The 27267-nt window shown below is 41.7% G+C and overlaps 1 protein-coding gene across 1 annotated transcript; it reads left to right on the top strand.

Annotated features, from left to right (window-relative positions):
- Window positions 1–27267, top strand: RNF175 (ring finger protein 175). The gene is made up of 6 exons (XM_032779105.1): window positions 1–11; window positions 6791–6929; window positions 11616–11653; window positions 15537–15678; window positions 26272–26426; window positions 27134–27267. Exons 1-6 carry the CDS (start codon window positions 1–3, stop codon window positions 27243–27245), a joined length of 597 nt encoding a protein of 198 aa, XP_032634996.1. The 3' UTR covers window positions 27246–27267.

Raw genomic sequence — 27267 nt, 5'->3', positions numbered from 1 at the left:
ATGACCGACAGGTAAGAATGCTGATCACTGGAAAAGCAGAGAAGCGTTGGCCATTGAGATAATCTTTCGGTGAGGAGGAAAGTCGACACAGACCATCAGCCTATCAAAAGCTGTGGGCAGTATAAGGTCAATGTCAGACAACCTACCAAATACAATACACCCAGTTCCACCCCACAGTGACAGTCTTAAATGCCAGTTTGACTCTACTGCTCGTTCCTAATGTCATGAATTTAGAGTATGAGTCTCGCAGCCAAGCAGTGGGATTGCAGGCAGGGGGAATGACAAAACACACCAACATCACCTTGGTAGTGGGCCCAAATTTGCTTTAACTGGCACGGTTGAATCCAGTGACCACACCTAGGCGTATCTTAGGGTTAGCTTTGGCCAAAGTGTAGTAGGAATTGTTTCACTTTCATCTCAAACATTCAGTGTAAGCAAACCGAAAAAAGATACTAACTAGAACATCTCTTTAAATCATTATTTTTTGAACTTGCTGGTCCTGAAAGAAACAAGAAACAGAAGTTACTTGTCAAACTTGCAGTACATCAAGGAATAGAGGGTTACCTGAGGACTGGAAAAAATACTAACAGTTTTCAGATAGAATAGAAGAGCTGACTCCACTACCAGCCATAAGTTGTTTACTTTAATGCAGTAAAGATACTAGAAGTCATTAATATAAATTAAAAAAAAAAGCGAGTACTTGTGAACTGAGACTAACAAATGTATTGGGCACAAGCTTTCGTGAGCTAAAACCCATTCCATCGATGCATGGATGGAAAATACAGTAGGAAGATCCATCTTTCATGTACTGTGTGATTTATAACTTCTACTGTATTCCACTCCATGCATCCGATGAAGTGGGTTTTAGCTCACGAAAGCTTATGCCCAAATAAATTTGTTAGTCTCTAAGGTGCCACAAGTACTCCTCGTTGTTTTTGCTGATACAGACTATCATGCTACCACTCTGATAGAAATCATTAACGAATAGATGGGAGAACACTTCATTTTTGAAAGGTCTTCCTCAAATATACAAACCTTCCCTCACTAGAAAATCTCCTATTGAGAAAAAAGATGTGTTAAAAAGGTAAAAAGACTATGGATACTTATCTTGATTTTGGACAATTGGAGGGCAGCATGGGGGGTGCTGGTATGTCAAATTTCACTCCGTAGGAAATTCTTTTGTCCTAAAAAATAAAGGTAATTGAAATAGAAACAAACTATAGAAATGTCAATGTTACAGCATATTATTTTAATAAGGAACAGGGTTCCCTAACTACATTACATGTCTTCAAAATTTAGATTGGAGAACACATAAATGCAATGTATATTAACAGAAGCTATTATGAGGCTAAAGAAGTTAGTGTATAAATGTAATCAATGAATTCACTTGGTTATCATGGAATAAGGTATCATATTAAAAAAGAACAGAAATTGTTGCTTGCATTGTGCTAGCCCATTAATTATTTCTAAAAAGCTAGAAATCATGAAATTGAGATATGAATATGCCAATTATTGAATTTCAATTTGGATAAAGATATGAACACAGCGTTTACTGAATTTGATACATATAAACACATGATTGGATTAAGATTCTATAAAAGTAATAAGAGCTATCAAGTTAACATTAACTCTTATCTCTTCTAACTCACAAGTATTAGACAATCATCATATGATTATAATGGCAATCACAGGACACGAATATTGTGAAAATTGAGTTCACAGCATCACACAGGAATCCAAACAACAATTTCACCAGTATATTAGATAACCTGCAAAAACAATTAATCTGCGTAAGATAATACTACCAAGCAATAAATCAAATTGCAGCTTTAAATCTGAACCTCAAATCAGCTATTTAGTTATTAAGCCTCTGATATGGGGTAGCAGCCAGATGATTATAAACTCTTTTCAGGTTACAATTTAGTTACGGTTACAGGGTTAAACAATGTACTCTCATTTAGTCCTCTAACTGGCCAGATTAACCATTATTTGTTGCTACACTAGGCATATGCACCCTGCTGGTTGCTACTCTCCAGTGCCAAGTCATCTATTTCCCTGCTACTGCTAGGCAGCGGCTGCTCCATTCATACTCCAGACAGCTTCCTTTCAAGTGAGCATTACAAGCTCAACAACAGACCTCATTGTTGGAATTTCTATTTACACTACTATTTTTTGTTACTGAGACTGTGAAAGAAAACAACAAAAGATGGAGAGTAAATGGACTGCTAACACGCTAGACTAGAAGTCATCAACCCACAGCTCTTTGAAGTAATCTGCATGTAAACATGGAAAATATATAGATATGTGCAATAACTCGGTGGTCTTAGTTCAGTTCCCAGGAGACACGTGTGTCTATACCACAAAAATCATCATCACAAGCGGCAATAACTGGCAACTTTGCCCTATGCTTATAAAGACTTGCAGTGTATTTATTCGTCCAGTTCCTACTGATTCTAATGGGATTTGGATGGATAAATCCCTATGTAACTCTGAAAATGCAGGGACTTGTGGGCAGTCTCAGCACAAAGGTGAAAAATTAAACAAACATTAAGATGAAATGTGATCCCATCAGGCCAAAGGTAAAATATGTCAGCAGGTCATTGTAAAGGAATTTCACACTATTGCTGCTGTGTTGGATCTATTTCTAGGGTTGAAATTCACTTCTATGCAGAAGGTCAGTGCCAGACTTATGAACTCTACGGATACAAACCCCAATTCAGCAAAGCACTTCAGCATGTTTAATTTTGAGCACAATTTTAAATCCCATTGATTTCACTGGCATTCAAGCATGTGCTTGAGTGCTTTGTTGCATAGGGATGAAGTTAAGCACATATTTAAATATTTTACTGGACTGGGGCCTTAAATGGAATTTAGGTGGTTCATAGACCTTAACAAGGGTAAATTAGAGGACTTCAGCTTCCAGATTTTAGCTCAGACCCTTTCATGAGCGCTATACACTTAGTTTATTTTGTAAATTACTTGCATCTATTATTAACCTCTGACTCAAACACGCCATTCTAATGCCAACCCATGGGTTTATTCACATGAGTAAAATTACTCATGTGTAAGTCTGTGCAGGAGTGAGGCCATATAACTGAAGTGATAAGCGTCATCTAAAACCCTAAGCTAAACAGAGATATATACGGCTCAGCCCCACTCACTTACAAACTAATCTACTACTCTATACTGCAGTTCTAAAGGTACACACTCCTATCTTTGCTGTTACTCTTTCACTTGAACCCATATCCCCGGTGCTACTGCACCTTTCTTTTCCTTTCCCAGCCTCCCTGCTGTGTTCCTCCTTTGGCTCTCATTCCACCCAATTCCCATATCACCAGGCTCCCACAACCTCTTATTCTAATGACCACTTCCCATGAATTACTGCTCCACATTTCAGCCCATCCCCTGCTCCATCTATCCTATCTTCTTCACTCCATCTATAGTTGATATGGGGCATTCTCAGATTCTCATGATCTCCTACCTGTATGCAGCATTTTCACAAACTTTTGGTCTTATTCAAAATGGCTCCCCATCTCCCAATACCTTCCACAGGGTAAAGATGAATTGCCTCACATCAGACAGACACGAGTTCCCTAAGGCCTTGCTAGTGGAAGAAAAAAGTTTCCCGTAAAAAAAGATGCCTATTTCTCATCATTTTCAGAGGGACATAAGCCACGGGGCTGCCATCAGCTATGGCACGGTACAAAAACAGAGCAAAAAGATAATCCCTGCCCTAGTTAGTTAGTTATTTGTCAAGTGCTTTGAGATCCTTGGACAAGAATATGTGCAGATTATTACTGAGCATATTTATTACTGTACCAGATGGGATGTCAATTCAGCTATTCAGTTTGTTGCCCCATCTGCACCCCTGTCATTTCCCCCTCCCCCCCCCCATTTGTTTAAAAAGTGATAGAAGAGGAAATGGTTAGGACAAAATATAGTTTTTTGCCTCATACATTTCTACTTTATTTAGTGATAAATCCTGCAGTCCCCCCTGTCTGATATGGGACATTGTGTTGAATGGCCAATGTGATATTTGTACTGGAGACGTACATCCAGTGGTCAATAAAAGTAAATCACCAGTACTTTAAAAAAAAAAAAAAAGTTACCAGTACTACTGAAGTAACAGCAAACTGACTGGGGGCACAGCAGAGCACCATGTAACTGGAAAGCTAGTCTTTCTCACCAACAGAAGTTGGTCTAATAAAACAAATAAATAAAGCAAGAAGCAAAAACATCAGCCCCATTTTCTCTCATTCAGAACACTAAGTTACTGAAAAAATCCTCCACTCCAAGTGTCATAAACAGATAGTTAAGAGTTAATGTGTCTTTTACCTGTAAAGGGTTAAGAAGCTCAGTAAACCTGGCTGACACCTGACCAGAGGACCAATAGGGGGACAAGATACTTTCAAATCTTGGTGGAGGGAAGTCTTTTGTTTGTGCTGTTGTTTTGGGGTTGTTCGCTCTTGGACTAAAGGACCAGACGTCAGTCCCAGGCTCTCCAAAATCTTTCTGAATCAGGCTCTCACGTTTCCAAACTTGTAAGTAACAGCCAGGCAGGCGTGTTAGTACTTAATTTTGTTTTCCAACTTGGTAATGTTCCTTTTTGCTGAGAGGATTTTACCTCTGTTTGCTGTACACTTTGAAACCTCAGGCTAGAGGGGGTTCCCTGGGCTATATGAATCTGATTACCACTGGAAACATTTTTCCATCCTGATTTTACAGGATGATTTTTATTCTTTCCTTCTTTAATTAAAAGCTTTCCTTTTTAATAACCTGATTAAGTTTTTCCTTGTTTTAAGATCCAAGGGGAATTGGATCTGGACTCACCAGGGATTGGTGGGGGAAAAGGGGGATGGTTTAATTTCTCCTTGTTTTAAGATCAGGATTGGATCGTGGTTCACCAGGGAACTGGTGAAGTCCTAAGGCAACTCAGAGAGGGGAAAATTTTTGGGAACAGAAGTGCCTCAGACACGGAATTCCTGGATGTGCAGGTACCGAGATCTAAGCTAGTAATTAAGCTTAGAAATGTCCATGCAGGTCCCACAGCTGTACCTAAATCAAGAGTGGGGAAGGAACTTACACCGAAGTATTATGGCACGAGTTCTCGAAAGAATCAAACTAACCGTAGTAAATAAGTTTGTTTAAAATACAACATGTTTGTCTCTTGATAACTATTTTGCTACCTAAAAACAACCACAACCAAAACACACCACATGACAAACAAACTGGGGGTGATGGGGGGGATGATAAATCTCTCTAAATGGGTCAGTTTCAGTTAAAGCATATATTTTGCACCACAACATGTACAGCAATACGCTATGTAAGCAACGAAACTGGCCTTATATTATCCCATGCCACAGACGAATCATGAAAGGGGCCTTACCCATTGGTGCATATGCCAGACTGCACGCCAGCACACCGCCATCAGTTACAGCTTGTGTTGAGGTTGCGCTGCTAGGTTATTTATTACCCGATCTGCATGCGATGGGCCTCTTCCTGTCCTCCGATGCAAACAGGGGCAATCAAGGCCAAAATTTCGGGCCCTGATTCAGTCCAGAGGGGGCTCGAACAAGGGAAGGCATCAGGCCTTTCAGCCTGTCCAAGGTATTATTCCCACCTTTGAACTTTAGCCATCCAGAAATGGGGACTTCATGTTACCTTCTAAGCTAAATTTCTCTAATCTGATGCGCTGCCTACCAACCAAATATAGTGTTTTGGTACACTTCCTGTCCCAAACCCTTTCCGGGGGAAATCCAAGACCAAACCCTTGGGTCTTAACCAACAAAGAGAAATAACCAATCCCCCTCTTTACCCCCTCCCAGACTTTCCCTGAGAGATCACTGTGATCAAACTCCTTGAACCTTAAAACAAGAGAGGCATTAACCTTTCCCTCCCTTTCTTTCCCCCACCACTCCGCTGGTGAGTTCAGACCAAATCCCTTGGGTCCTTAAACAAGGAAAAAATCAATCAGGTTCTTAAAAAAAGAAACTTTTAATCTAATGAAGAAAAAGTAAAAATTATCTCTGTAAAACCAGGATAGAAAATGTTTACAGGGTCTTCAGCTATACATAGACTAGAGGGACTCCCTCCCCCTAGCCTAAGTTACAAGTTACAGCAAACAGAGGTAAAATATCCTTCCGGCAAAACACATATTTGCAAATAAAGAAAACAAACAAAAGACTAATCTGCCTTCTAGCTAGTACTTACTATTTTTTGAACATGAGAGACTGTTTCAGAAAGATTGAAGAAAGCTGGTTGCACGTCTGGTCCCTCTTAGCCCCAAGAGCGAACAAAGAACACCACAAACAGCACAAAACAAAGACTTCCCTCCACCAAGATTTGAAAGTATCTTGTCTCCCGATTGGTCCTTTGGTCAGGTGTCAGCCAGGTTCACTGAGCTTTTTAACCCTTTACAGGTAAAAGACATTAACCCTTAACAATCTGTTTATGACACAGCCATTTCTGAAAACGGGCCTCCCAGCGCAACTGCCAATTTCCATGAATCAGCCCTGCCCTCGCATAGCTGCCAGGCCCCCTCTCCCGATACCACCGGGCTCCTAGTCAGTCCTGCCTGGCACCCAGCCCGCCCGACCGCTCCGCTGCAGGGATGCTGCCGCCGGGAGCCACTGCTCAGGGGCGGCCACGGCTCCGCACTAGAGTGCCAGGGGGAGCAGGGCCATGGGCCTGGCCACGGCACAGTTCCAGGGATTCCAGGACTGGAACGAACAGGTAACGGCAGCGCTGGAGCAGCCGCGCTGGGGGCCCCAATCCCCCCTCTTCCGTGAAGCAATGCGGGATGGGAGCCAGAACCCAAGTCCGCCCCCATAGAAGTCAGTGAGGACAGCTCAGAGCCAGGTTTCTCAACAGTGCCGTTGATTGTGGGGCCGGGAGGACGCTGTATACGTGGGTGTGGAGTGGAGGGGAAGGTGTGTTACTGGGAGAAGGGTTTGTATCAGCTGAGGGTGGGGGTTGTGTAGCGTAGTTGCTGTTTTAGCATGTTAGGGGGGGTCATTTGAGAGGGGATCATAGCATGGGGAAGTTGTACAAATATGGAGGAAGATCTTGGTTCTTAGGGGTTTGTATCAATTCACTGTAATTTCGCTGTTATTATTAATCCCACTTTATTAAACATTTCAAAGTTGTGTGAAAAAAAACCGAACTCTGCCAGAGAGATTTGACTCAGTGTCTTTTTGCTGTAGCAATTATTTATCAGTTTCCCCTGCCTGACCTTCAATGTAAGCCAGATCTGCAACACGTTCTTACCTTGCGTAGCACTTACTCGCCCAAATAATATTGCAGGCCTTACGCTATAGCTTCTGCTTACATCTGGGCCCCAAATCACAACTCTTTTCTAAACAAAAATGAGAAGCAAGAAGCAAAAACTACAGACTAAGAAGAAAACCCATGAATAATTCCTTATGCTCCAGGGGTATCACAAAGTAATGAGCTGAGTGAGGGAGATTTTAACAACTGCAGGTTACAGGTTTGATCCTGAAAGCCTTTATTAACATGTAAAAAGATTTGCCAAATCAAGCCTGTTCTTTCCACTAGTATCTTCCATCCCAAAGTTCTTTACAAAACAATTAATTAATTAATGGGATACTAAATGTCTCATTTAAGCACATACACCCAGGGGAGAGACTTAAACTGTGTCTCAGAACAAATCCCAAACATAGATATTTCCCTTCCTCCTGCTTGAGGGAACACTTAGTTTTTGGGTTTGTGGACTGCCAGCCCATGCAGCAGGACTTTCTGGCTCTCCCCCAAAGAGTATGTACATACATATGTACACACACTGTAAAAACTTTGCAGAGGCCCTTAGAACAATGGTATTAGGTCTCCATACATAACAACTGTTCTATTAATAAGTATTATTAATCTGTATCTTCGTAGCATCCAAAGGCCCCAATCAGGAGCGAGGCTCGTTTGTGCTGGGTGTTGTACAGGTGGATAAGAATACATGGTGCCTGCCCCAAGGGCTTTGCAGTCTAATTTAAGACAAGATACACAATAAACAGGTTCTGAAAAATAGGAACAAAATTGTACAGTGTAAACTTAGACCAATATGATAATTATCGCAGGAGGTGCAGATAGCCATGTCTTTATTGAAGAGTGTGATAAAGAGAAAAAGCAAACCTGTTAGTCACCCAAACAAGAGATGAATTCAGGAAATAAGAATTGTACACTACAGTATCTACTTGTCTACACTCATATTTCCAGTCTGTATATTTTCCCACAGTGTAATTAGCTGGTCAAAAAACAAGTATGGGATTTACCTGTGGTTGTGTTTCATAGTCATGTAAAATTACAGATTGGAAATACCTTTTAGGTAATCTAGTCCATCCCTCTGTCAACAAAGAATTTTTTCCTGCAGTCTGTTTTCCAGTGCTGTACATTTTTAAAATGGAGGATATTGGTTTACACTTCATTAGGGAGCACTTTTCACCTGACAGACACTCTGAACTTGTTTTTTGCTGCGTAAATAAATTCTAGTCTTTGCCATCAGCAGCTTTGACAGATAGGGTAAACAGCAACTTTTGAAAGATAATCTATATAGTAAGGATTTTACATACAGAGCAGATATTTTTGTTTTTCTGTCTCTCATTCTTCATTACTAAGGAAATATGCATGAAAAGAGGTGAATTCCTGTGGCAGAGCTCTTTATACAACATTATGCTGAGCGTGCTTTCTATATTGATACTAAAGCCTACAGCCATCTAAAAACAGACAATTTTTTTTTTTTTAAACCTTGACCTACTATCTTGGGTTAAAAGTGTCCCAATATTACTCCCAAATTTCTTCCCCTTCCACCTGTTCGTGCACATATACATACAGCGAGCATGGTTCAATACCATCAAATGAGTGACTGTTTTTCAAGCACTTTTCTTTCTAAATAGATCAGTCCAACAGACAGGGTGTAAGTATTTGTGATCTTGAGGAAAATGACCTGGTGACTCCTAATTACATTACCAACCTTTTGGTAGAATGACAGCAAAACTAAGACTGACTAGTATTACAGGAAATGTTTTAACATGGTCTAAAAGTTATCAATTCTGCAAGATGATTAGATACATTAGTAGCTAGGTAATGTGAATACAGTGCAGTGCCATTTCCAGTTCTTCAGCATAACTGCAGCCTTTTTAACTTGTTTTCAACTGATTTCTAGAGAGAACTTTGCAAATGTGCAGTTTCAGAATTAAGTAATTTTAGAGTCACATTAGTGTGTGCACATGAGCATGCACACACACACAGAGTAAATAAAGTTTGTGTTTTGTAACCCTTGCTGATTAGACTCAGAATCAATGTCGCAGCTGTCCAGAGGAGTACTTTTCTAGGGTGACCAGACATCCTGATAAAATTGGGACTGTCCCAGTATTGAATTCTGTCCCACATCTTGACCGATGTACGACTGGGATGCCATTTGTCCTGATATTGTAGGGTTGCCAGGCCTCTGGTTGGCACGGGGCTGGCAGGCTCCCTACCCAGCCGGCTCCACACAGCTCCCCAGAAGTGGTGACATAGCCTTCTGGGTCCTAGGTGCAGGGACAGCCTGGAAGGCTCTGCATGCTGGCCCCACCATGAGTGCCAGCTCTACAGCTCCTATTGGCTGGGAACAATGGCTAATGGGAGCTGTGGAGGCGGCTCCTGCAGGCGAGGTAGCACACAGGGCCGCATAGCCGCATCTCAGCCTAGGACCCCAGGAGGGAAATGTTGCTACTTCTGGGGAGCCGCCTGAGGTAAGCGCCGCCTGGAACCTGCACCCCCTTCCGCACATCAAGTCCCTGCCCCAACCCTGAGCTCCCTCCTGCACCCAAACTCCCTCCAGGAGTCAGCACCCCAAACCCCTCTCCCATGCTCCTACTCACTGGCCCAGCCCTGAGAACCCCCCCTTGCGGTGGGGGCTGGAGCCAGGGCCATCCAATCCTGGCTTGCGGTGGAAGCCAGAGCCAGGACCGTGTGCCCCCGACCCGCAGCTTGCAGTTAGGGCTGGAGCTGGGCCGTGTGTCCCCGTGGCTTGTAGAGGAGGCTGGAGCCAGGCCATGTGCCTCCCTTGCAGCTTCCTAGGGCTATGCACCTCCCTCCCTCATGGTTCAGGTGGGGACTGTGGCTTCCCCTCCCCCACATGTCCCAATATTTTACTCTTGCAATCTGGTCACCCTAAGTACTTCCCCTCCCACACCTCCCCTTACTCCTGTGAAGCTCCAGCCATAGAGAAGAGAGCAGGAACTACTTGCTTGATATTTCCTCCTGCAAACAAATGGTGGTCAAGGGATGGGATGGGGCAGAGAGTGGGAAGAGCTTTGGTTCCATGGCAGTTAGATGCCCAAGGGGATTGAGAGTTGCAATTCCTGCTGTGGGTTGGTGCAGGAATTGCAACTCTCAATTCCCTTGAGCATCTACCTTGGGCATCCCCTTGGGCATACCCCTTGGGTATCTAGGGCTAGCCTGTAACTTTTTAATCTATCCTATTCAGGTAGATTAAAAAGTTACAGGCTAGCCCTAGATACTCCCTTGTGCTGGCATTTTGCTTTAAGTCCTATGTTAGGATTCTTATAGCAAACAGCACCCTAGAAATACCTCTAAATAAATAAAATGAATGTAAAATGTATGCACATGAGTAATCCCATTGTAGTCAATATGTTCTCAGGATTTAATCCAAATGTATTAACAGGATTATATATAAAATAAAACTGGTTGCAAAATGCCAAGAATGTTTTGTGAAAATTTTCAATAAATAATTTTCTGGAATTTTTTTGCAAAAAATTTTAAACTTGTGCGTTTTAACGGAAAATCAGAAAAACAGAAATCTATTTTTAGTATTTCCCCTTCCTCTGTCTTTCCCTTCTCTATATCCCCCTTTTTTCACTTGCCACTGAAAAAGGAGAGTGCATCTTCAGTTTTTATTTTAAAAAGAAATAGCAGTTTTTCATTTGTTTCAAATTTTAAAAATCAGAATATTTTGAAGAAAAACAAATTTTCATGTACACATTTCATCTTCATAACTAACCTACTTTAAGTTTTAAAAAGTTTTGAATTAAATATTTCAACCAATTTTAATACGCAATATCTAGACACTTCATTCTCTGGGCTTGATCCATCAGCCCTTACTTATGTGAACGATACTATGGCTCTATGGGACTTAAATAGGACAAATCATACCAGTAGCAACTGCAGAATTAGGCTTTATATTTGTAGGTCTATACTTAGCTTTAAACTCAACCTGATAATTTTTTTATGCAATTGCTATATTTTATCCCCAGGGATTTAAGGAGAAAGGTAAAGGACATTATGTTTTATCATAAATTCAGCATCTTAATGTACCATCCTAGAACAAGCACAAAAAAAATTCCAACTGATACAAATTTTGGGTTTGGTCTTTCATTCAGTTTTGGGACCTTGATCCTGCTCACACTGATATTAATGGCAGAAATCCTCACCTATTTCTGGGGGAATGAGATGGAGTCCATAGTTTACTTGAGGGAAACTGTGGCATATGTATCTGAGTTAAATGTGTCTTACCATTGGTACAGGGGGAAGGGGACTTTGAGAAGGAAACCCACCTGACTATTGTACATTGTCAAGCTATAATATTAGTTTTGTGTCTGTTTCAGGGAGATGCATTAAGATTATCAACAGAGGAACAAAGGAAGTAAGTGAGTTTGCATATTAGCAGTAGATTTTATATATTGGTTTTCATTATAGCAGTTCTAAAAATTGGCAGAGCTGTTATCCCAAATGTTTGTTTTTAGATTTAGAAAGTCTAGTCTTTTTTCCTTAATCTTCTGTATTAAGCATAAAGATCACTTACATTTCCTCTAAGGTTTATTCATGGCAGAAAAGTTAGAAAATACTGCTCAAGAACTTTTTATTCTACACATTAAATCAACTCGACAGCAAAATAATTAGCATTTCTCTTACTAATTAAAGTAAAGTATAGTATTCTACTTGATAAGTTAAAGATGATCTATATAATAAATTTAGTGCTTCCTATCTCTTTCCACAAGTCAAATAAAATATAAAGAAAATGTCTCAATTTTTTTGATTGGTTAAAAAAAAAAAGGGTAAACAACCCAGCAGGGCTAATATACAGAAAGTGGGATCATGTTACGTGACCATTTCACCTTTTTCCCCTCCATCACAGTAGATTTTAATTTCCCTCATATATAAGCTGTATGCATCCCCACTCCAGCTATTTTTAGAAGGCCATCATTCCAGCATGCTCGAGATGAAACAGAATGAGCATCTTCCTCTGATGAAACAGAATGAGCATCATGTAAATTATCCAGCAGGCGGCACTCTAAGAGCAGAGCACTTTACTTCTGGGAGGAAGATGCTAAGTACATCACATTCACTGGCCACTTCAAAATATTTATAGCAAGTGTGGTGTCCATAAAATAGCAGAAGTGATTCTTTTATTGTAACATGAAATGTGTGTGTTTTTTGACACTCAGAACGTACACATAAACAGTCTCCCCATCCGCAATTCAAAGTGTGGTCTGACCATGAGTCATTCAGCTAAATTCTGCAATGCTGTTTGACAAGTACTTCTCATATCTCTTCTATAGCTCTCATATCATCTTTGTTAAAGTGATATACTGCATTCTATATTGAAGTCTAGAACAGTGTTATGATTTTGGGGACTGCCAGAAAAATCTTTCAGGTAGGTTTATATAATATTTATCTATAGGTTTATATATTTTATTTATGATTAGATAGCCTTTTTACTTTGTGGAAAACAATGTTATTAAGGGATATATTTCAAATGTGCATTTGGGGGTATTGTGTAGAATAAGCTTAACAGGGACACTTTGATAAAGCTGCATTTCTGAGAAGGAAGAAGGGACTAAGATGGGTAGCTATACTGCACTCATCTATGATGTTGGCACAGGCCAAATAGTCATTGCTTTTTGAACGGAAGAGTCAGTATGACAAGAGGAGAAGTGGTAAATCATGATCTTTTCCCTTCCAACCACTACTTCTGTTTTAAACTAGGAAAGAGGCAGCTAGCATCTCTTTTCTGAGAAGCAGAGCCACGACATTAAGTTCTGGATCCAAACTTCCTCAACATTCAAAGTATTGTGGGATCCAGGGCTTTGATCTGACACATTACAGAGAAGTACTAGCAGTAAAGAGTAGATTTCCATCCAATTCTGGGTTCAAATCTTGACCCAGATGAGGCTAGAGCTGGGGTTCAAGCTGCAGATCAAAGCAGGGCTAGAGGTCAGGTTCAGTCTTGACAACCCCAAAATTTCACAAAATGTTGGTCCCAAATTTATGGTAGGATCATTTTTTAGTTGTCAAGATTTTCACCTTTGGGCTTTAATCATGAGAATGACTGGTTTGGGATCCAAAACAGAAAATAGGTCCTTTCTTCCTCCCAGGCTCTGTGATTCAGCCCTTAGCATTTGTTATATAGCACTTTCTGACTTAACAAATTTTTACAAGCATTAACTAGTTAACCCTCACAGTGACCTTGTAAGGAAGATAAATAACTGAGCTCATTCTCATTTTATAGACAGGGAAACAGGCAGAGAATTTAAGGCTCCTTCCAGTTTTGTTTCTGACCTGGAACCAAAATGCCAGGGTCAGTTCAGATGTGACAACTGGAATTCTACCCTCTTGCAAACACATGAAAAATTGAAAGATAATTTGTCTCTGTGGCTTCAGTTGTGACCTCTCTGTGTTTAGAATGGGGTCAACAGAAATTAGAGAGGAGAAGGACCTATTAGAGCATCTAGTCTATCGCCATGCCAGTACAGGATGGTTTTTCTCTTGTTTTAGTCAGTCTAGTTCTAAACAACTCAAGCACTGGAGCTTCTACCATTTGCCTAGGAAGAATTTAATTAATATTAGTGTCATGAAGTTTTTCCTGGTAATCATGCTAAATTTTATATTTTTTAATTTTCTCCCACTATGCCCCCAGGTACCATTTTTCTCTCTCTCTGATGTGCATAAGGGACAAGTTGATTATTATGACATCTCCTCTTCTCCCCTCGCCTCCATTAGCCATTGCATAGGTAAACTGAACAGCATTTGGCTTGTACTTAAAGTCAGTCCAACCCCCTAATAATTTGTGTTCCTTTTCTCTGAACGCCTTTCAATTTGTCAGTATTTTTCTGTTATTGAGGCACCCAGATAGAAACCTGTATTCCAGGCAGGGCTGCAGTTATACAGATGGTGTAATTCCCTTCCAGCTCTGTGATTTGATAGTTTCATATACAGTAACTCCTCACTTAAAGTCATCCCGGTTGCTGATCAATTAGGGAACATGCTTGTTTAAAGTTGTGCAATGCTCCCTTCTAACATTGTTTGGCAGCTGCCTGCTTTGTCGACTGCTTGCAGGAAGAGCAGCTCGTTGCAGCTAGCTGGTGGGGGCTTGGAACCAGGGTGGACCGGCAGCGCACCACTCCCCTAAGTTCCCTGTGCAGCAGCTGCCCAGCAGGCTAGCAATTGCAGCTGTCCCTCCCCCCATTGCCATGTGCTGCTCCTCCCCCCATTGCCATGTGCTGCTCCCCGAGACTCCTGCTTGCTGTGCAGGTGGGAGGGGAGGAAGATGGGGGTTAACGTCAGGGTGTCCCCCCCTGCTCCTGCACCCTGCTTACCCCATCTTCCATAGAGCAGGGGGGACACCGACAGGGCTCAGGATGGAAACAGCTTGCTAGCAGCAAGCTGAGCCAATTAACAAGGCAGTGTACTTAAAGCAGGGGCAGCTCCAGGCACCAGTGCAGCAAGCGCGTGCCTGGGATGGCGGCCTGCCGGTTGCTGTGAGGGCGGCAGTCAGGCAGCCTTCGGCAGCATTTCTACGGGAGGTCCCTCGGTCCCGGCAGCAATTCGGCAGCGGGTATGACGAAGGCAAGGGACCGGCAGATCGCCTGCAGAACCGCCACCGAGTCCGTGGGACTGGCGGACCTCCCGCAGAAACACTGCCAAAGGCCGCCTGACTGCTGTGCTTGGGACAGCAAAAAAAACATAGAGCTGCCCCTGACTTAAAGGGGAAATGCTCATCTCTCTCTCTCTCACACACACAGGGTGTGTGTCTTTGTCTGTGATGCTCTCTCCCCTCCCTCCATTCCTGCTGCCTTGTAGAGTGTGAGAGTTAACCCTTGAGGGCTCAGCCAATTGCTAGTTCATCATTTAGCAGTAAGGCATTCCCTGGGAAATATCTTACCCTCTGACTCCTCCACCTCAACCAAGCTTCACAGTCATCATCACTGTGTACCAGCATTAAATTGTTTGTTTAAAAATTATAAAACTTAAAACTTAATCCTTATGGGGAAATTGGATTTGCTTAACATCTTTTCACTTAAAGTCGCATTTTTCAGGAACATAACTACAACGGTAAGTGAGGAGTTACTGTATAGTGACCAAAACTGCAGTGGCATACTGCATTGCAGACTAACACCTAATTTACTAGCTCACAATCTTCTTCAGGTCTGTCTGGGCATTTCCAGCTATCCTCCTCCCAGCTTCTCATTGTCAAAAAAAAGTATGGACTACTGTGTACATTTTAATTTTATGCATTCTGTTTTCAGACTTCAGCATCAGAAGATGCATGCACAGCACCATGGCCACGAATCTATGCGTATGGAGATGGTTCTTATTCTCATTGCAACCTTGGTAGTGGCACAGATTGTACTGGTTAAATGGAAGCAGAGGCACTGCAGGTCATACAATGTAAGTAACCAGCCAAAAGACTGCTGTTTTAGAGCCATAGCACCTCAAAACATCAGTTCTTTCTCATGCAAAGATTTAAAATATATACAGGAGCGGCGCCAGGGTTTCTGGCGCCCTAGGCAGAATTGAGGGGGTGGCATTTTGTGCGCTCCCCACAGGGCGCGCGGGAGCTTCTGGTTCCACTCCCACCACGCTGCCGAAGAAGGACCCTCTGCCGAAATGCCGCAGGCAACAGCAGCAGTCACTGAGCTGCTCAATTGCCTGCCGCCGTTTCCCGCGGCACATCGGCAGAAGGTCCTTCTTCGGCGGCATGACGGGAGCAGAACCAGAAGCTGCTGTGCGCCCCGTGGGGAGTGCACAAAATGCTGCCCCCTGAATCCTGGTCCCCTAGGTGACCGCCTAATGGTAGTGCTGGCCATGAATATATTAGAGAGAGAGAGAGAGAGAGCGATACCTATCTCATAGGGCTGGAAGGGACCTTGAAAGGTCAGCAAGTCCAGCCCCCTTCCTTGACTAGCAGGACCAAGTAGTGATTTTACCCCGGATCCCTAAGTGGTCCCCTTAAGGATTGAAGGTTTGAGCATTAGCAGGCCAATGCTCAAACCACTGAGCTATCCCTCCTCCCACTCAAGACTTCTCTTGATGACTTAAGTTCAGAATGATGCTGCTGTGAATGGATGGAGAAAATGAGTCATCATTCTTGTTCTCAAGAAGAGTAGCTTTTACCATTCCAGGAGGAAATAAACAACTCTAATTTGATTTCCTCTATATACAAATTGGTCCTGAACTCAGTCCTTGATGGGTTAAAAAAAAAAAAAAGGCAGGAAAAAAATTAGAACCCAGCCCTCAGAAACTCAAACGTCTGATTGGGAATCTGGGAGTTGGCTATGAATTTCTCACAGGGGTATGTCACATCTCTTTCTCTTCCCCTTCCACAGTCACCATCCACACCTAACTGAAGGGATGATATAGAGAAGGATCCAAAGAGAGTCTGAAGCTTTGATTGAGCAAGGTGCTTCTGCACATGACTAACTCTGAAGGAAGGATGGTCCAGTGATTAGGGCACTAGCCTGGGACTCAGGATACCTGGGCTCCACCACAGATTGCTGTGTGTCCTTGGGCAATTTGCTTAGGTCCAGATCCCCAATCAGTGGAAGTTAGGAGCCTAAATATCTTTGAGGATCTGGACCTCAGCCTCTCTATGCTTCAGTTCCCCAACTGTGAAAATAGACACAATACCCTACCTCCTGAGGGTATGTGAGTGTAACTGCATTAAAGATTGTGAATTGCTCACATACTATGGAAATGGGGGCCCTATAAGTAGGGTGACCAGATAGCAAGTGTGAAAAATCGGGACAGGAGTCGGGGGGGGGGGGGAAGGGGTAATAAGAACCTATATAAAAAAAAGTCCCTATAAAATCAAGATATCTGGTCACCCTATCTATAAGTACCTGAGACAGAACTTTGAGCATGTGCACAAGTCCACTGAAGCCAACGAGTCTCTTGTAAGTAGCTCTTTCCCACTGGGAATTTGTCCTTGGAAATGAATGATCCAGGCCAAAGCCCTTTTTAGTTTGTATACTGATATCTTGAGTTTTGGTGCCAAGAAGTTAGTGCACATTGACATCAGTAACCACTTCCTAAATCTTCCTTGACCGCTTTCCAACAACTTACCCGTCTTGGAGAGATTTTAAATTTAGTATGTTGAAAATCCCCTAGTTTTCCCTCTCTTCTTGTATTGGTTGAGGGAGGATAGAATCACAGTTTAATTCGATTTACAGTCATTGTGTTTTGACAGAAAAATATAGAAAGAGGCTGATTCACCACTGCCTTACTTCAACCTCATGCTGGAGTTATTCTGTTGATTTCAGTGGAATTACAATGGCAAAAACTGCAATAGTAAAGTGGTGATTAGTCCCTAAAAGTACACCTTACAAAATAAGGAGCTGTAATAAAAAACTTTTAATAGTGGAAGGGGCTGTCAAAATGAAAAGCCTTTAATGAGATTGCAAAGATTGAGTGATGAATTTGGCTCCATATCCACAACTCTGAGCATTCATACCAATATTGTCTGTTGAAATCAGTTTCTCAGAGGTAGAGAAACTGCTGTTCCACCACCAGTACAAACACAGAGCTGAGCACTAAATATATACAGAGTTGTTGAGCTTTTATAATGGCCCCTCTTGGCATAAGCAAATCTCTGATAGTGCTAAGAAACATACATTTTGCGTTATCCTTTCGTTACTCTCCCTTACAATACTCTAAAGCTATTCATTGGTGCTGGATCACTCTGTCAGTGTCCAAAAATTCCAGTAGTATACTAGCTCTTGTCCTATGCCTTGTGTTGCTTACTAGGATCTACTTTTTGAAACTTTAGCCTCAACCAGTAGTTAATCACATTTAAAACTCTATCTGGTTGGTAGGTGATGATTTTAGAGGATCTAATACTCATTCATATGATCTATCTTATATTCACCTTATAGAGGACCCACTTCAGCTACAAGCATTAAATCAGGTTTTCGTAAGGGAGGGTGTTTTTTTTTAAATGTACAACAACAGGGGAGGGCAAACTAAGGCCCGTGGGCTGGATCCACACCATCAGGGCTTTGGATCAGGCCCACAGGATTGCCCCCGTGGCGGAGCGGGACTGTGGCAGGCTTCTGCCTGCCCTGGCCCCATGCCACTCCCAGAAGCAGCTGGCACCACATCCCTGTGGCCCCTGGGGAAAGTGGGGGGCATAGGGCTCAGCGCTCTAACCTTGCTTGCAGGCACTGCCCCCGCAGCTCCTATGGGCTGGAAATGGGGAACTGTGGCCAATGGGAGCTTCAGGGGAGGTAGAATCATAGAATATGATAGGTACCCACAAGTGAGGGCTGTGCATGGAGCCCTCTGCCCCTCTCCCCTCTCCCAGAGGCTGCAGGGACGTGGTGCTGGCCGCTTCCGGGAGCAGCACAGGGCTAGGGCAGGCAAGGAGCCTGCCTTAGCCCCACTGTCACTCCGGAGCTGCTCAAGGTAAGTGGTGTTGGGCTAGAGCCCACACCCTGAACCCCTCCAGCATTCCACACCCCAACCCCCTGCCACACTCTGCACCCTCAACCCACTGCCCTGAGCCCTCCAGCACTGCCACACCCTTCCTGCACCCCAATCCCGTCACACCCCTCCTGCATCCCAACCCTTTGCCCTGAGCCCCTTCCTGCACACAGCACCCCGCACTCCCTCCCCCACCCCAACTCCAGTCCTATTTATGTGATGAATCATAGTCCTGTGGCAATGGCCAGATCTTCAAACCGAGTAATAACGGAAATGCAGTGAAAAGAAGCAGAATCTCCGTCTATATAAACCGTCATACCAGAAGTTGAAGCTAATTTTGGACTTGTTTGTGGCAGTTCTGCTTTATGCTCTGCTTGGCTGAGAAAATAATTTAGTTTCACAACCGTGCTCATCTATTTTTACAAGGCTGTTAATGTTACTTGTACTGAGTCTCAAAGAGCAGATAGTGCAGAGCATTAATTCCACATTAGATAACTTCAGAGAATTTTTCATTAATATATCTTGTAGCTTGTGAAAAAGAATAGCTCTACACCCATATGGCAAGTTCAGGCACATATTACCTAATTTTTAAATTGGCCTCCTTAGTGGCACAGTTGCCAAATTTCACATGATAAATAAACACCCTGACTTTCACGATAAACCAAAAATCAAGCTAATCCCATTTCAAAACAAGCCAATCCCTAAGAACTCCAACCTTTTATGTGACTAGATCCCCCCAGCATGCAGTCTGAGACTATCGTGGATCCGCTGTGCACCTCTGACTCTCTCCCCCACTTGCCCCTGCTTGCTGGGAGCCGATTTTAAGAAAAAAGCAGCATCAAACTACAACAAGCTACAAGCCAAACAAGCTACAAGTCAAAAACTAGCCAACAAACAAATCACAATCCAAGTAAGCCAAAACCAAGCCCAATTTCTGCATTTTTTCCCCCATGGGGTGGACACGTCTGATCACTGGCCACATAAACATCCTGTTTAGGATATTTCTGTGAATCACAGGGAATCTGTGAGCTAACTTGAACATAACATTTTAAAATGGTTGTGTATTAGACAACTACAGAAAGAAACAAGAGATGTCATTCACACCACTGGTAAACCCTTTTAGTCCCATCATTTTAAAGAAGTCATTTCCTCTTTATAACTTTGCAAGAATATTGAAATCCATTCAATCACTCTAAATTTATACTAGTGTAATGGATAACAGAATCTGAGCCACTTTATGAAGCACAATAGTATCTGGTACAAGGATCAGGACGTAAAAGTTTACTGACTAGCTAGATTCTTACACAAAATAATCTGAATGTAGCATCTGAAACCAATCAGCACACACTGATTTATCAACTCACATCAGAACACTTTCATTTAGAAACAGAAGCTTTGAATGCACTTGCATTAATTACTTGATTAGCTTGACTAACACACAGGAAACTGCACATTTGGAGTTAAAAACAAAAGAAAACCTATCACAAAACTAAATGCAGGTGTAGGCCTCTGCATCACTACCTGATCTAAGTACAGTCAAGTGCGTGTTATTACGGTTATAGGGTGTGCTCATATTGATATCACTGTAATCTCACCAAATCAGTGAGATTTAACTAAATCCTAATTTTAAAAAAGCCCAGAACCAACACATTAAAAAGAGAAAACTGCTCTCTACTCTTGTTGCTCGTGTACAGTATTTCTCTTGCTTGCTACCCAGCTTTTGATCATCCAGCTTGTATCTGAGTAGTTTACTCATACTTTTTATGTGTCAGATTCTATGTATAGATGTGAGAGAATTAAATATTTTTGTTTCTGATGCTGCTGACAAAATGCTAACCTCTTAGGGAGGGGGTCAGATAAAGAAGCAAGCCATACAACCCTCCCCAGTAGAATAACTGTATAGTTGAGGCTTGGAATTTTAGTCTGCTGACAAAAAGCAGGTGGTTGTAATCTGGGGAAGGGGGAGTGGAATGGAAACTGCTTCTTCAGTGTTCCCTTTCTATAGGAGATTAGGGAACCAGATTATCATCACATGTGGCTTGGTTTGGCATAACCATTTGGCACCATCGTTCCTCTGGTACAAAGGCACTCTTATTCCTAGTGGTATGAAGGCACTCTGATGGAAGGCTGTCCCAAGTCTTCTTAGTCCCTTCAAGATGCTTCTAAATGCTTTCTGTCTCCTTTATTCTGAGCTGGATGTGTATGTCCTCTGCGGGATGCCTGTTTGACTGACTCATTAATGAGCTTTTTGCATGACCATAGTAGGTAGGAGTCAGACAAAGCGGGGGGGATTGACAATTTACCAGTTGTTTGGTAAACTTGGGAGGAAATAGGCTACAGGAAGCATAAAAATCAAACCTGGAAGGAAAGGGCATCAGTGTGCCTAAAAAGGGGGGCGGGGGGAGAAAAAAACCCAAATACTTACTGAATTCAAGGGATGTCATTACAACCTGCAGCTTCTAAAATACCTTCTGTAGTTTTATTCAGAATTTTGAGGGCCAGCAACTAAAAGAAGGGCATGCTGGGAAAGGTTCCTGTGTCAAAGGAGTGAGAGCATTTGTTGTAACAAACCAGCCAAAATTCAGCTGTGGATAATTCTGGTGTGACGGAAGAAATTGCCAGCCACTAGATGGTCAGATGTAAAATAGCCTGGGTGTGAGCCTAGGGGAAAAAAAAATGTGGTTTTGCTGATGTTGGAATAAATCTCAGTAGTCCTCTCTGCAGTACTTCTTGTAGATGCTAGTTGGCCAAAAGAATTAGCTTCCAAATTATGGAGGTGCAGATTGAAGGAAACTATAAGAGTTTATTATCAGAGGGGTAGCCCTGTTAGTCTGGATCTGTAAAAAGCAATAAGGAGTCCTGTGGCACCTTATAGACTAACAGATGTATTGGAGCATGAGCTTTCATGGGTGAATACCCACTTCATCAGATGCCTAAGAGTTTATGAAATCCTGATTAGTTTTCTTGACCAATTAAATTTGTTGTCCAAGATTTTCAAAGTTGAGTAATGATTCTGGACCCCTCCGTTTTTTTCATATCCAAGCTGAAAAATATCTTAAGAGCCTGATTTTCAGAAAGTGATCAGTTCAGTGTGCAAGTAGCAGGCCTGTTTCTCCATTCCATTACACTAATTTTACACTGACTTGACTCCACTGAAGTCAATGTCAAACTGATGTGACAGAATGGAGAGTCAAGTCTGGAATCGTCAGCTGAAGAAAAGAATATAGTAAGAAAACTTGTCAAATGATTTGACCCGCTGTCTTTTCCCAAGGGAAAATCTGACTAGCAGAGACTGAGCTTCTTATCACAGAGTTTGCTTATTTTTGGAAGCTATCCACTGATTAATATTTAATATGTATGAGCTGCGTGGAGATAAATGCTTTCTTCTGGCATAATACAAAGTTTTAAAATATGTAGGACAGAAAAGGGAATATTTGTCTTCAAATCATTTCAGATGCTTCTGATCATAGATGACTATATAAATATAAGTTGTCTATTCTACTAGTCATAAATCCTCTCTGGCAAGATTGCCATGTAATGACTACTTTGGAATACAGTTGACAAATGAAGTAGTATATTTAACAAATAATTGATTTCTACCAATAAGTAATGAGTCTAAATTTGAAAATATTGTCATTTTGGTTTGGTTAATATAGAAATCTCTGCCAGTTTCTGGCATACAATTGAATGTAAGCATATTACATTAAAATTTAAATGTCACATAGCTGAGTTAATACTGCTTTCATGCACGTTTTAAATATTTGAATATGTCTGCATCAAAAGAAACTAGACATTTAGAAAGACCATTAGCTTCTGTTGCCAAATTAACAAGTTCTGATGAGATCATTCTGTCACAATAAATCTAATTATGAACAGTTATTTTCTTTATATATGCATTTTTCACCACTTCCTTTAAGACAGAAGGAAAAGAAGGATAATGCTTTTTTTGCTGAATTTGTTTGTGGTATAAGTTCTTGTTTATTCATAACAGAAAAAAATGATAATTTGAGACAGGGTACAAATATAATCTTAAAAAAAACATTGTGTTTCTGTAAATTATTGTTCCATTTGTATAATTAGAAAATGGGAATGCTGTCTAGGACACCAATGCTGACTTCACTTCCAGGTCTTTTTGTGCTCATTTAAAGTACAATAAAGAGAAAAACATTTTACTTTTTGGCAGCTGTCTGATTTGTCAGGAAATTCCTCTTGCTATGATATGTGGATGAGGAAAATTTGGAATAATATGATCCAGATGCTAGAGTTGCCATTTACCAACAATGCAGATGTGTTATTATATGAAGTTGTCCAGATGGTGACCCTCCAGCATTATTAATATATTGCAGATACTAGGCCTTGTATCTTTATGACATGATTTCATATTTTTATACTCTTATTTACTTGATTAAACTTTCCTACATTTCATATGTGGCAATTACTGTTAAAATTAACAGTTTGATTTGTGTAAAACACAAAGAAGAGTATCTTTAATAGCTTTGAAGACAGGAGTTCTTTTTAGACTGAATTTTGGTGAAGATATTACATTAAAATACTATATTCTAATTAATCTCCTTATAGAATTAGCAAAGAAAATCTCAAAGTACAATTTTAAAATTGGTTAAGACATGAATGTTTATAACTAACCAATTACATAACCATGATTAGCATTGAACAAATCTGTGAAAGTTGCTGCTCCTATGTAGCTGAAGGTCTGATAATTTAAGGGGCTGAACTGTAATTCTAGGTTCAACTTTCAGCAGTCAAAAAATAACATCTTACCATGTTAGAACTTTAGGATCATGTTCTTCCTGGCCCTTACACAGGTACACAGTGGGAACGGCCGCAGCAAGAAGCCTCTTCCAACTGGAATGGCTTAGATGAGGGCCAGTCAGAATTCCAGTCCCTGCAGTCAAAGAAAGTCAGGGACTGCTCCCCCATCTCTCGTGAGGGTGAACAGTGCCCTACAGGGGGCAGGAAGGGGTGGGCAGAATGCAGTGAGAAGGCATAGCCATAACTCATGCCAGCCACTAAAGAGGAGAAGGTGCTGAACTCCACAAAGGAGTGCATGTTACAGTGTGTATGCTTGCTCCCCCTGCACATTGGGAAGCATTCTGTAGTCCTTTTTGCCTTCTTTTGAAGTATCAGATATTGGCTACTGCAGATCCCATGCCAATTCTACACTACATTGTGTAACATGCAGAGGTTACATTCACTCTATCTGGTGTTCACAGAATGACCCAGTGCGCTAAAAAAACCACCTCAATGAGGGGCGTGGCTCCCAGTGCTTAGGCACTGTTTACACTGGTGCTTTACAGTGCTGCAACTTGCTGCACTCAGGGGGGTGTTTTTTCACCCCCTGAGCGAGAAAGTTGCAGTGCTGTTAATTGCCAGTGGAGATAAGCCCTCAAATGACCCACCAGAGGCAACTGGTAGTGCATGGGATGGGAGGAGCAATATTATTTTGATAGATGAGTAGCATATTTTCCCATACCTTGTAGTAGGCCTTGATTTCTGCAAGTGCAAGGCTTAGGCGCAGCTGGATCAATGTCTGATCTAGAATTGCTGTGTTCCTATCTTTTACATCTATTTATTTTAAATGACCTAATCTTTTATCAAGATCTTGATAATTAAATACTGCTTTTTACAAAATATTGCTGCATATAAATTTTTTTTAGGGGAAAGTTTGTATTTCCCTTTGAAAAAAAAAAGGCCCTAATTTTTCTTGGTAACAGAGGAAAGGCTCAGTTCTGCTTCCATTGGAGTCTATGGCAAAACACCAATAGATGTCAGCTGGAATAATATTGGGCACTACGTGATTTCATTATAGGTTTAAGAGATGAGATTCCTATCCTTCCCTTCCCTCTCCCCAATAAGGAAATTGTGACCCTGTTCTAGATAACGTTGGGAGGGGGGGTTGTGTTTTAATTTATCCACATTCTAAATGCGTCGCTTCACGGTTTCTTTTATTCTCAGCAACCTTATTATAAAGCCTACCAATACAAGACTAGGAGCTGAAACTCTTAAACTTTACAAACACACATTAAAGTCATTATAGCTTTCTCTCTATCACCATCAGATTTTCCCAGTGCCAGATTCATGGTCAATGACTAGGAGTCCTGGAGAGTGCCAATATCAGAGGGCTGACTATTCAGTGGATTTAAAATGTTTGCATATTGTAAAGGATCTGGAATAGATATTTGATTACCACAGGCAAATTAAAAAGCAAAGATGAGCAAGTATGAATTATTAAATTTGCCAATATTAATTGTGAAAAAGATGAAAAAGTTTAATCCATTTTGTTTGTTCTGTTGAGGGAGATTTTTTAGAAAGTCATTGTCAGTGTTTTATGGCTGGTTTATTTGGGACTGAATTCAATGCCATGACTCTCAGTAGAGGCTTTTAAGAGTGACTCTCAATCTTATCGGCCAAATTCTTATTGATGTAACTCTGTTGATTTTAGAGATTTTGGCCCATGAACTTTAGTATCAGTCACTTTTAAATATAAATTGATTTTAAAAAAAATCAGTTGATTTCAATGGCATGACATCAGCAGAGGATATGGCCTTTTGATTATGAGCCTGACTTCTGATTTTGTTTATCCCAGTTTTATAACAGTGTGGCTATTCACTGAATTGGAATTATTCCTGAGCTATATTGCTGTAAGTGAGAGAAAAATCATCGTCATTAGTTATAATGCAGTAGTGCCCAAATCAGTATCAGGGCCCCATTGTGGTCAGTGCTGTTGCAGCAGGGTGGACTACTGCTCCGGTCCTGAAAGGGTTAAAACAGCCCTGGATAAGGTCTGGGGCTGGAGAAAGCAGCCTTTTAGGTTGGGCTGATTGGGGGAAGTGGCAGCAGCTGGGGCCATGCCCCAAACTGAGCAACAGGCCCTTATATAAGGCAGAGAAGCCAGGAGCATAATCAGACTCTCTCTCTCTCGCTGTAGAGGGAGATGGACCTGGCTGTGGGGAGCGGGAGACTGAATGTCTAAGTGGAGCAGGGCTGGGGAGCTCCTGCCTGGGGCCCAGGCTGCAACCTAGCTTTAGGCCAAGAGCTGCTGGGGGTTGCAGGAGGCAACCCAGGGGTAGGCTAAGGCAGCAGGTCTAAACCTCTTTGTTGATGATGAGTGGCTGATACTGCAGTCTGCCCCAGGGTGTGGGGCTAGACAATGACTGGCAGTAGCCAATACTGAAGCAAAGTGGGGATAGAGGGTGGGGGGTTCCCAGGGAGGGGAACCCTAAGGAAAAGGGGTTGCTGCCAGGGGCCAGAACCCCATGTAAAAGGGCACAGGGTCCAGGGAGTGACATGGGGCCAGCTGGGACAGGTGGATTACTGGCCTGCAGAGGGTGCTCCAAGCTGGAATATTGAGCTAATTCCTGAGGATGACCAGCAGGAGGCGCCGCGGGGGTGAGGCTGCCCAGTTACAGCTGTACAAATGATCTAATATATATTTTGTAGTGGTTTCTCACTATTCTGGTTTGTTGATATACTTTAATTAAAGTAATGATGTAACACAATTCTAGGCTTTCAGTAGTTTAAATTGACTTTCTGTATTTCTGACAGCTGGTAACCCTCCTGCAGATGTGGGTTGTTCCTTTGTATTTCACCATCAAACTTTACTGGTGGCGATTTCTGTCAATGTGGGGAACACTCTCAGTTAGTACCAGTTACATCATCGTCAGAGCTACCCGCAAACCTCTCTCAGGCAGAACACCATGGTAAGTATTCTTTAGGTCCTCCTTCTTTTGAAGGACAATTGAAGATGGAGGGTGGGGATTTTTAAGGGGATACTTTGGTTGGACTTACAATCATTTGCTGTTCGTATTTCACAAAGTTTAATAAATGGTACAAAGGCCATTTAATAGTTGTAGATTAAGACGTATTAATCACATTGCTATATTTGAATAAAACCTAGTGAAAATCAAGCTCCTTTTATTTAGATGCCTAAATATGCTTTAGATTGATGACCTTTAACAAACTTGAAATGTAAATGAGTAAGGATGAAAGCTAAAGTTAGCACCATATATGTGTATCTTAACTCCTATATTCAGCTATGGGCCCTTCAAACACTACAGTATGGTGCTTACTACAGTGAGTAGCTCCATTTGAGCACTATCATTTACTTCAAAGCAACTACTCACAGCAGTAAATCCTAATGATCACTAGTTGTCTTTTGGTGGAGCAGGCCCAGGGTATCTTCTTGGCAATGTAATTTTGTTAAATATGCATGTGTGGTGAGATAAGAAAGGCATTTCCATCCAAACGGATTTTAATTCCAGTTTAATTTTGAATATAGACAAAGACAGGACATTTTAAGCTTGCTTTTGTCAGAAACTGAATTTGTAAAAAGATGTGGCAGTCTAAGATATGATACAGTATGAGATTTTGGAGATCTTCAGTATGTTTCCTTTTCTCTGATCCACAGGTTGGTCTACAAGTGGTTTCTTCTTATCTATAAACTGAGCTATGCAATTGGAATTGTGGGTTATTTAGCTATAATGTTAACCGTGTTTGGATTTAATTTATTCTTTCAGTAGGTATCTTCAGGTAATCTTCAGC

The sequence above is a fragment of the Chelonoidis abingdonii genome, chromosome 5, assembly GCF_003597395.2.
Source record: "Chelonoidis abingdonii isolate Lonesome George chromosome 5, CheloAbing_2.0, whole genome shotgun sequence".
In the NCBI taxonomy this organism is placed as follows: domain Eukaryota; kingdom Metazoa; phylum Chordata; order Testudines; family Testudinidae; genus Chelonoidis; species Chelonoidis abingdonii.
This window is presented reverse-complemented; position numbering and strand designations above follow the sequence as displayed.

Coding starts and splice junctions, on each gene's coding strand:
- RNF175 (XM_032779105.1), top strand. Junction 6,930..11,615: donor GGTGTGGAGTGGAGGGGAAG/GTGTGTTACTGG, acceptor TGTCTGTTTCAG/GGAGATGCATTAAGATTATC. Junction 11,654..15,536: donor TCAACAGAGGAACAAAGGAA/GTAAGTGAGTTT, acceptor TTCTGTTTTCAG/ACTTCAGCATCAGAAGATGC.